This window comes from Strongylocentrotus purpuratus, unplaced genomic scaffold, assembly GCF_000002235.5.
Source record: "Strongylocentrotus purpuratus isolate Spur 01 unplaced genomic scaffold, Spur_5.0 spur5_scaffold_13, whole genome shotgun sequence".
NCBI lineage: Eukaryota > Metazoa > Echinodermata > Echinoidea > Camarodonta > Strongylocentrotidae > Strongylocentrotus > Strongylocentrotus purpuratus.
Window position 1 is genome coordinate 32,323,151 of NW_022145598.1, and position 11,747 is coordinate 32,334,897.

General features: G+C 35.4%; 1 protein-coding gene across 1 annotated transcript; it reads right to left on the reverse strand.

Moving 5' to 3' along the window:
• Positions 1-4,667: 4,667 nt before the first annotated feature.
• Positions 4,668-9,087, reverse strand: LOC115918571 (pancreatic lipase-related protein 2-like). The gene is made up of 6 exons (XM_030983397.1): positions 8,899-9,087; positions 7,767-7,912; positions 7,004-7,144; positions 6,517-6,754; positions 5,712-5,848; positions 4,668-5,453 (listed from the first exon to the last, which is right to left on the reverse strand). Exons 1-6 carry the CDS (start codon positions 8,951-8,953, stop codon positions 5,178-5,180), a joined length of 993 nt encoding a protein of 330 aa, XP_030839257.1. The 5' UTR covers positions 8,954-9,087; the 3' UTR covers positions 4,668-5,177.
• Between the last annotated feature and the right edge of the window lie 2,660 nt (positions 9,088-11,747).

An 11,747-nucleotide genomic window follows, 5' to 3' on the forward strand; every position in this document is an offset into this window, starting at 1 on the left:
ACCCTTTTCTTGATTAAATCGTCAATATGGGCTCACCGAAGTACTCCGATTGTTTTTCGCTTAACAAATGTAGTGATCATAAACATGATTACACATTTAAAATATCTCATTATAAATACCTCCTATAAACACTACCTCCTATAAATGCTAAAATCTAAGTTGGAAAACACTTCCTTGCAATATGTAACATGCCTGGCCTTTTGTGTACCCCTCACAGTACTGTGAAAGAGGCAATAAATTCATGTCCAATGTTTTTTGTTCTCCTCTATCAGTGACAATCCTCTTTTTTTAAAGGATGGAACTAGCTCTATATGAAGAAATTAGCTATGATGAAAAAGGGGCAGTTCATTATGATATATTTCGAAATATAACGAGATATTACTCAGTACAGCGTCATAACCTTTGTGTGTGTTTATTTCTCTCAGTTATGTAAATCTAGCACTCAGTCATACAAAACAAAGCATTTGCCGTTATATTGGGTGCAGGAGGCCGAGAAAGGAACTACAGAGACAGAGGAATAGATGAGAGGGGGCAAATGCAGGCGAAACTAAGAGGTCTTCATAAGCAAAGTTTGCAAGCTGGCTGAAGAGGTTGGTGTGAAAACTACCCCCCCCCCCCCCCCCCCCCCGACGATATATATGCTACCGGGTTGGTAAACAAAGGAGTAGGAGGAGGTGGAGCTCGCGAAACGATTGTTGGGCTCATCTCTATGAGGAAGAGAGATAGTAATTATGTACAACAGAAAGTTTACATCAAAGGTAAAAAAGCCTGCATGGATTTGTTTATCATAAGGATCCAACCCCGCTGCAATATTCCATTTTGATAACCACAAAGAAGTGCCCTCTAGTCAAGCGTATTAACATGTTGATCATAATTATGGTAGGGATACTCCCCAGGGAATGGAGATGGTACACATAGTGCGTGAATGAATAGTGTATGTTCCCTGAAAAAGATGTGCACATTAATTTGCAAAAAGGCCTACCAGAAATTGTGATTGCATTCAATGATTGATTTACTCGGGGGATAATTAAAAAAAAAAACATGTTGCTATTTGTTAGTTCAAGTGAACAGTTAATAATAAGTATGTCTATTGTAGTTGACTATTAAATGAATATACATTTTGGTGATTTTATATTAAATTAAAAATTTCAAACAATACTAAGAAGAGGGAAGAGCAGGGTTTATTGCTAGATGGGAGAAAGAGATGGATAAAGGAATATATCACATTATGTAGGTACAAATTTAGTTGTACGAAACTTCATATATATTTGTCAACAAAAAATTCACTATATAACGGTATTTTCCATATGTCAACTTTCCCATGAAAAACTATAAAGAAGATTGAAAGTTCTGACCAGAATGTAGGTGTTGATTTCGTGATCTCGGTAGCCTGAGTCAATTTACTTTATTGAATCAGCCTGGCCGAGTTCTTTTTATTAATTTTTTATTCTTATCATTTCCTTAATTTTTGACCACACACAGGTGGATTTTGCCGGACTCCGATATTTGTTTCTATATTTAGTTTAATTAAATACCGTGTGTGTACAAAGATGGTAATTTCACCTTTTTGTTTTCATATACATTTGTCCGGTATGGATGTAGTTCAGTTTACTTTACAATATACCGGGTATGCCAATAAGTCCAAAAGGTATCAATATGGTGTATTTTTGTTTGCGCGTATTGACACACTTTTGTTGACTACGTATGTTCTATCAAACTTGGCCCATATCTGCAGTTTACGTATCTAAACTAATGAGGCTGATATATTTATTCCTTACACAAAGCAGATGTCACACTCAGATCTATATTTTTATAGTTCAGAAAAAATGGAAGCTGCTGACGTAATCAACACTCTCTCTTTTACAAAATTGGATTACAATTATTAATCCAATATTATGTTATTAAGATTGGGTTGATTGACACGCTCCTATAGCTCTCTTGATAGTATAAAACAGAGAGAAAGACATTTATAAATCAGTTCAACTATATTCCAGGTCTTTCATCAGATTTCTTCAGTTTCAATTAAACGAGATACTACGTGAGATATGCTTTCCTCGGCAACTCTAGCATTCGTCGCTCTTGTCAGCATATTTGGTGGAGGTATGTTAACAATAATTTATTTCTCAAATGAATATTTCTTTAATTCGATTTGGAATTGTTATTATTAATATGCTGTGGCGGATCCAGGTGGAGGCCTAATCGGCCGGCCCCCCCCCCCCTTGAAGGCTTAAACACATAAAGAGAGGAAATAAAAGATGGGGAAAGATTTTTTAAAAAATAAAGAGTAAAAAGAAGAATAGAGCAAAAGGAGAAAGCGAGAAAAGAAATCCATATCTATCAAGGATGGGCAGTGTTGCCGGAGTCATTTTATGGGGAATGGAAGAAAATATTTATGTCAGCTTTGTGTACAACACAACACAAAGCTGGCATAATATCTTGGGGTCTATTTTTGTTTATTGTAATTAACCACTTGCACTGAAATATTATGTGATTTTCTTTGTAATAATATAACTAGGTAACTTTGATATTTATTATGTTTTTTGTTAACAGAATATTGAAAATGATCCTAGACGTTTGGACTTTGAACAACAAAACTGACATTAAATTTGAATTTGAATATTCTTCTATATGAATATTCATCCACATTCGTCACCCTCTACACAGGTATAAATGGATACCTTGTAATTGCTTGGGTAAGAAATTATTTCAAGAAGAGCAGTCCCCGGAATATTGATATGGCTAAACTGGCTCAATGAGACCCGATTATTAGTATCTTGTTCATATTTAAATTATATTAATCATTATCTTTATATTATTAATATCATTAATATTATTACTATAATTATTGCTGTTGTTTTGTATTATTATTATCAACATCATTGTTTTTTTTTAATCATTAATCGTATCATTATTATTATTTGTATTATTAGTATTACATGTACTATAATTGTTCGTATTATCATTATTATCATTACTATTATATCTTTACTATTTCCAGGGTGTTGTGACATTACTTTTCCAAATTATGAACAATTGGGGGTCTTCAAGGTGAAGGACCTTTCATGCAATGGCGCCAATCCAGATAGTCCAGTCGACATTGGCACTACATTTGAGCTTTTTAACAAAGCCATTCCGCAAGGAGAGGTAATAGTAAGTTTACTTTTATTACACCACCTCTTGTTATTATAATACGGGAGTAAGTCCGGGGGTATACACCAGTTACACGCATACTTTTGTGGGAGGGGAATGGCCTGTACAAAGATATCTCCACTTTTCAACTAAAAAATTAAAATGTGTTGTTGAAAATTTGTTATGGCTTTGCAGCTATGGAATGAGCAGTACATCAGAATAAGGGGCAGGGTCGAAGTGAAAAGTTGCAAAGTGCATTGGCACGCACTGGTATTGTTATGAAGTAGACAAAAGACTTGTCTGATGTCTGATTGTCAACGAAACAGAGTTAATTCTGTTGTCAATTCTGCATGTTGCTATGGCAGGCACCCAGTGAAAACGAATTCGTTTGACAAGATTATGGAAATGCAAGCACTACTTTAAACAAACAGAACTTTGTCATTCCTTGCTCATTTTTCCTGATTGAGGTGTAATATGAAAGGGCAGAACCTCAGCTTTCTGGAAATGTGATTTTTTTTTCTTTCTTTTCATTGGAATTCCGATACCGTCCGCCAAATGACATTTTGGTTTCCTCTCTTCAAATTCATTTTAATCACTCATGCGTGAAATATGCATCATATGAGTTGCATGAAATGAAATAAGAGGATCTAAGCTTTCCAAATATGTGTAATTTAGTCATTATAAATGTGACTACGTTATGATAACACATCGATAATTCTCGGTTTCGTTTTTTTCTGGGACGCACTATATAATGAATTGCATGAAATGAATTGAATGCATTATATGAGTTGCATCAAATGAAAGAGCAGGATCTAAGCTTTACAAATATTTTTCATTTATTAATGATAATTGTGATTAATTTATGATAAAACATCGATAATTCTTTTTCTGGGACGCACTGTATGTAAATAAATATATATATATATATATATATATATATATATATATATATATATATATATATATATATCGAGGGGTCAGTGACACAAAGACGTAACTCCATTTTGGCCATTTTGAGAAAAAGTGGTTTGTGTGTCACTGAGCACTTAGGCCTTAAGGAGTTATTTATATATAAGGCTATGCTTCACTAACCATTGACTTCAATGGGGTGTTGGGTGGAGTTAAGTCTTTGTGTTTCCTGGAAAGCCCACATTTTTCTGAACATTTTTAAATCAAATACTCATTTTGGCAAAATATGGAGTTACGTCTTTGTGTCACTGAACCCTCGATATCCTCTCTCGCTCGCATACACACACTCACACACTCTCTCTCTCTCTCTTTCTCTCTCTCTCTTCCACTCTCTTCTTTTTATCTCCCAATCAGTCCTTCTTTAAATGTCTTTCTCGTTCTATAATATTTACATTTTTTTGTTTCAGTGGTCTTTCTTAATGTGATTGATACCTTTAACTTTTCTGAATACACCACGATTCTCGCATGCTCTTCCAAATGTATTTTTATCTTCTTATCCTTTTCATCCCCACTGCACATAATAAACACGAAGACAAGATGGTAAATAATTGTAAAATGAACTAGACAGGTGGGATTGATAGGTCTTATTTTATTTTACATAAACTTTCGAGTTAAGGATTTATTTTAACTTATCGTGTAAATTATTTCAAAACATTCAATTTAAAATGGTAAAAGAAATTCACTTTGTTCCTATTCAGGATGTGCGTTGAGAGTTTGAGTGTGCTTAAAGCCAAGCGGTCTTACAGACCCAGCGACGAAATCAGTCTTCAATATAAAATCAAGGAATGACAGTGATCATTCGTTAACCTCAATTAATTCTGAAAAGAAAAGTCCTTGGTTTTTTTATTTGCCTTTTTTCAAAGAATCTATTAAGATTCATCTCTCGTATCCAGCTCTGAGTTAATCACACAAAGTTAGATGACAAAACAAAATATAATTGATGGTATAACAAGATACCCTAATCTATTTGATACTCAACAATTTAACAATTTCTAGAAGGTCAATAACAGGTATCTCTGTACGTGGTCCTGCGGGGTTCCATTCTGAATAATGGATTTAACCTTGATTGCTTATATATTCTAGAGGGAAGTGTCCATCTCGAAGTCTCCTCCCCTATATTTTGAGTCATCATGATCGTTGAAACCCATCTCTGGACAGTCCCCTTCACCTATGCAGTCCGACGGGTTCTTGAACAAGTCTTTCACGGTTTTGGCCCACTTGGTAGCGGGAAATTTCTTGTTTAAGACGCTTTCTGTGAAGTACTCTATAGCCATCATGTGGTCGCATCCGGCATCGAACATTCCACATCCGGGTTGGTCCTTGCCCCCATGCGGGTACCAGTCATGGTCGCCGCACTGCCATTGTGGAGGTGAAACAAATATGCGTTAATTAATAGAGACAACATTTACGCAACAGTATTGAATTGAATTGAATAATGTTTGTTGATACAAATCCAAATTCACAGCTTAACGCTTACAAATATTGAATTTACAAAATAATTTTCAACATATAAAATAAATGCAAATAGTACTATGAAAAGAGGCACATACGAAATTAATGCCTTCAGTAATTTTATTCATTTTTAAATTATTATTATCATTATCATATAATACCTCCTCCATTAATCCAGCACCACCAAAAGCAACCAGGTCTCCATCAGTATGCATGACATCTACAAACATGGCGTCTGACTTATCCAGCTTGCATTGATTGTCGGTACCACCGAACAATGGGCCAGCAGGGTCTAGTCCTGAAACAAATACAACAAAATGGACAACGTGTTTGATTTATTCCTCTTCCCCTCCCCTCCCCCCCCCCCCTTCATCTCTCTCTCTCTCTCTCTCTCTCTCTCTCTCTCTCTCTGTAGGGAATACATTGTTCTACCACGGATGAGATTTTACAAGAGACTCAACACCAACGAAAACCTATATAGATTCGGCTACGTATCCATTTGAGTTGAGATTTGTTTTTAATGTTAATGATGATCAACAAATCTTTAAAGAAGCCAATATCACCAATTCCATATGCCATTCAAAAATTTGGGAACAATGTTCAAATTTTTAGTTGTGGCATTATCGGTCAAAAAGAATGAATGTCCCAAATAATTCTCACAAAAATTCTAAATAATCATCTTTTGACCCATTGACCTAAATCAATCCGCCCAACCGTCACCAAACCGATCGATTCTTATCCATGCGGTGTGTCAATAACAATTATAATATAAACAATTAACAGACAAAGCTTTGTTGAGTCAAGACGAGGTAACCCACGCCGATTTTTCAGTTTTCATGACGAAGACGCCTAAAATGCAATAGGATTCACATTTCTGCAGCCCAGAGCTCACTGAATACCCATAGGACAAATCTGTTATTTTAAATGGCGGACAGTGGCGCCGGTTTACAACGTCGTCTTTCTTACCTGTGACACGTCCGGCTCTGCCGCCGAGTGCCTCTCCTGCATAACCAGCTATGTGAGCTCCCAGACTGTGGCCGATGATATGCATGTCCTCAAATCTGGCGCCCTTATTGTCGACCAGCTGCTCGATCATCTTACCAATGATCCTTCCTACCACACGGGTGTTGTCACGTGGAGTCGGATACCACTTACTGGACGCGCCGGTGCTCCAGTCCACGCAGATGACATTTCTTGGCTCATCCTAAGGACACAATCATAATCATTATCTTATTATAATTCTCTTTAAAACCATGAAAACGCTCTCTTCACCTAATGAGAATAAATCGAAAACGCCTGTGAACTTCAATCCATGTACCTTGTGTATTACATCTAGCGTTGTTAATTGATATAGTTTCTACTATCTTTAATCTACATCTCGTTGGACATTGTTCCTCTCAGCATTTTCAATTTATATATATATATTTATACAATATAATGAAAAAATTATTACCCTGTCTACCAACGCTTTCCTCAAGTTCATCCATATTGGTTTTGCCATCGTGTCTGTCCATCCATGGATCAAAAAATGGGTCGGCCAGGAGGGGTTGAAACTCGAACTTCTGACACTGTCCGCGTTAGTCCAGTCTAGCATCTACATGCAATTATAATACAATAATAATAATAATAAGAAGAAGAAGAAGAATAACAATGATAGAAATAGAAATAATAGAAATAAAAGTAATAGAAAAATAATAATTATAATGTATTAATACAAGATATCATACAATAATGATGATGATAGTAATAAATATAATAATAACAATAATAAAAATATAGATAATAATAATCTGCCTTCTTTGTTTTGACCGTGGATAGCCTTATCAGTAATAATACTGTACTCTTTGAATTTTAATATCCCAGCTTTTATACCATGATAAGGCGCTCAAGCAGTCAAGGAATGTCTTTCTACCAGGTACCCATTCACAAGACCTCTACACTTTTTTACATAATAATTTTATAATAATTATCAGAGTAATCTTGATAACATGTATATAATAAGCATAAGCAAAGTCATAACAAATTTTCACTAACAGATTTAAATGTTTAAGTTGAAAAGTGGAGGTATCTTTGTAGAGGCCATTATTGGACATTCTCCTCTCACAAGAGGATGTGCGTGGGGATTTATACCCCCCCCCCCCCCCCCCACCCCCGCCCATTACCATTACTCCCGTAGTACAATTACAAAAGGTGTTGAAATGAAAATAAACTATTACCTCTCCTTGTGGAATGGCTTTGTTAAAAAGCTCGAATGTAGTGCCAATTTCGTCTGGACTTTCTGGATCGGCGCCATTGCATGGTAGGTCCTTCACCTTGAAGACCCCCAATTGTTCATAATTTGGAAAAGTAATGTCACAGCGCCCTGGAAATAGGAAAGACATAATAATAATGATGATAATAATGAAAATAATAATAATAACGATGATGAATAACAATGATAATGATACATGCACGATTAAAGATGAACATATAATGAAAATAATGAAAATAATAATAATAATAATAATGATAATAATAATGATGAATAACAATAATAAATCAAATCAAAAATAAATCTCAATTTTGGTGCTAAAAGTCCAAATTGCTAGGATCATTCTCATTATTCTGTCAACACAAAAGATAATGAATATCAAAGTTACCTGGTTATAGTATAAAAATAGAGATCGCATAAATATTTCAGAGCAAGTGTTAAATTACAATTAACAGAAATAGACCCAAAAATGTCACCTACAGTGCATTATGTTGCACACACAGCCGGAATAAAGCTTCCCTACCATTCCCCATAAAATGATTAGGACAGCGCTGCCCATCCTTAACAGATACGGTTCATATTCTCTCAGAGCTCGGAACATGATCAATAAAGCTTGAAAAGACAACTAATTACATACTATTGTAAATTTCCCATGGTAAATTTCCCTTTTAAATGTACACAGCCCCAATATTATTGGAGTGCACTGCGAGCTCGTAAGCGCCAGCCTTTCCGGGTGACATCCAGAGACAGAGCCTGTGCCCCGGGCAACTCTCTAGTTTTAGCAATTCAAAACCTTCTAAATGTCCGTCAAGAGCGATATAAATTGTAATGTTCTCTTTGCAATTCATTCTGTTATATCAGGGTAGCAGGGAGGGGGTTCTCGCTAAGTTGCTCTTTCCTTTTCTTCTCTATTACCTTGTTTTCGATTTCTCCTCTCCTTATCTTTCCTCTCTTATTTAAAGGCGTTCAAAGGGGGGGAGGGTTCGGCTGATTCGGCCCATACCTGGATCCAGTACTGCATATAAATAATACCAATTCTAATCGGATTTCTATTTTTTTAAAATCGTTTCAGAAAAAAAAAATTATTGTTAACATACCACCACCAAAAACGCTGACAAGAGCGACGAATGCTAAAGCTGCCGAGGAAAACATGGTGTCTCTGGTAGTAAATCTCTTGTTTTGTTGGAAAAGAAGGCTGTTGCGAACTATGGAATATAGTTGAGCTGATGCAACTCGATGAGTTATGATTGTCTGTCTCCCTTTTTATACTTTCAAGATAGATAGCAGCGTGTCATTCGACCCATTTTTAAAATATGATATTGGATTAATATTGTAAGTCCAATTATGTTGAAGAAAGATTGTCGATTGCGTCAGCAGCTTCCATATTTTCTGAACCATAAATATTGAATTTGAGTGTGACATCTGCTTTGCGCAAGGAATAAATGTATTAACCTCATTAGTTTAGCAACGTAAACTATAGATATGGGCCAAGTATAATGTAAAATGCGTAGTCAACATGAGTTCGTCAATATGCGCAAACAAAACTACACGAAATTAATACATGTTGGACTTATTGGCATATCCGGTATATTTTTAAGTAAACTGAACTACATCTATGCATACTGACCAAATGTATATAGAAACAAGAACTGCTAAATTAAGATCTGTGTACAAACCCGGTATTTAATTAAACTAAATATAGTACATCTGTTTCTAGTCGAAAATTTAGGAAATTATAAGAATATTAAAAAAGCTCGGCCAGGCTAATTCAATAAAGTAAGTTGACTCAGGCTACCGAGATCACGAAATCATCCACTTTCTGGTCAAAACTATTATCCTTTATAGTTTGTATGAGAATCTTGCCATACGGAGAATACTGAAATCTTAAAAGAAATTTTAATGAAATTCCTGTTGACAAATATGAACGAAATTTCGTACAACCAAAATGTTACCAACATAATGTGGTATGTTCCTTTATCCTTCTCTTCCTCCCATCTGGTAATACACCCTGCTATCCATCAAGGTTGAATTTTGAAATTTGTATCACCAAATCACCAACATGTACGTTCATTTAATCTACTCTATATATTATTTGGTAATTGGAGCTAACAAACTGCAACATACTAATCGAGGTTACCCCACGAGTAAATAAACTAGATAAATAGTTTATTGCTCCAAAATGACGGAATGGAAAATTAAATATATTATGAAGCCAGACTGATATTGAAACTGAGAAGTAAAAGTAAATATACGTAAAACTATATAAAACAAAGTAGTGAAGAACAAAAAATCGCTAGAATAATTTTGGCGTGGGGATGTTGACAAATGTGGTTGTGTATGTATATGATCGGATATGCCCAAACAAATATTTACCACGTTCCCATTATGTTTGCCGAACAGACATCTGTATAGCGGGGTAGTGGGGTAGATTATCCCTTGTATTATTACAATGGTATATTCATTCATGTAAAATATGAATTGCACTGCCATTGCCCCCCCCCCCCCCCCCCAAAAAAAAAAAAAAAAAAAAAAATGTGTCTGAAGTCATATATTGATGAAAGAATACAAAATTTGGGTTTTCTGGGTACAACAAAAAAAATCAAAATTATGTATTCTTTTATCAATATTTTGCCTCCAAACCCGTTTTTTTTTTTTTGGGGGGGGGGGATCTTTGCAGGATAGTGTGTGTTAAATTACATCCTCTTTCACATTATGATATAATTTAAGTAAAATGTTGCCATCAAATGTCTGGGGCTCCCAACACTTTAAAGGGGCACCAAGCAAGGTGCTCAATGCGCTCCCAATATTAGCCCGACTCTCTCTCTCTCTCTCTCTCTCTACGCTATCGACATCTGTGCTCACAAACCCAGAATTATTTTCTACCAATACTCATGTAACATCTGGCAAATGTTAGATTTTAATGTGTTGCCAATTTAGTGCCGCGCCAGAACTCGAACCCACTACCTAGGGCGGTCGGGCGACTTCCAAAGTGGGAGAGGGGTACCAACAAAGGGGACACTTTTTTAACAGAAAGGGGCACCAATACAAAGGGTAGTCGCAAAGCGATAGAGTACACAATTTTCAGACAGCATTACCTCTATATTCTAATTGATACATCATGTACATTATCAAAGATTATCCTCAATATTTGTTATTTATATTTTCATGGTTGTAGATACTGCTTCTGCATCATATTTTGCAGTTGTTTGTCCAGTGGTCTGGAAGTTAATTTATTAAAGATCTGTGAGGTCAGACCGGTTTTTAGCACAATTTCTTTAAGAAATATCAAAGAACACCTTAAGAAATATCAAAGAACACCTTTACGATTACGTAATTTTGATAAACTATTAATGCGAGAGCCTTATTAAACGAGCTTTAGGGAAATTCGAAATAAATTAGTCTTTCAGTTGCTTTAATCAGGGGCACATGCGAGGGGGGCTATGGTAATTTTGTTTTGTTTCGAGAAGCAGAAGAGCCGCATTTTGAACGGTCAGATCTATCTTTAAATTGGGTTTTTAAAGGAGAAGTTCACCGTGATATTAAATTAGTTTCAATAAAAGCAAAACAATTAAAGAAACAGTCCAGTGAAAGTTTGATAAAATCGGACAACAAAATTAATAAGGAAGTTATGAATCTCTCAAAATCATAAAAATCGTGGAATCTTAAGACAAATTGGCCATGCGGTCAGAAATTGTGATGTCATCCTTTCACAATTCACCACTGATCTGAATGACAGCCGACCCGAAATATCCATTTCTCTTAATATTAAAGGAATAGTATAGACCTATTTTGTATGGGGTGCTTGCAAGAAAGATTGTTATCCGTGATAATTATGATCGAGATAGACATGAAGAAAATATATATTATTATTTTAAACATAATGGAATTCAATGACATTTCTTGCATTCAACAAAAGATAAAAATGTGAGGGGTGACATCACATTTA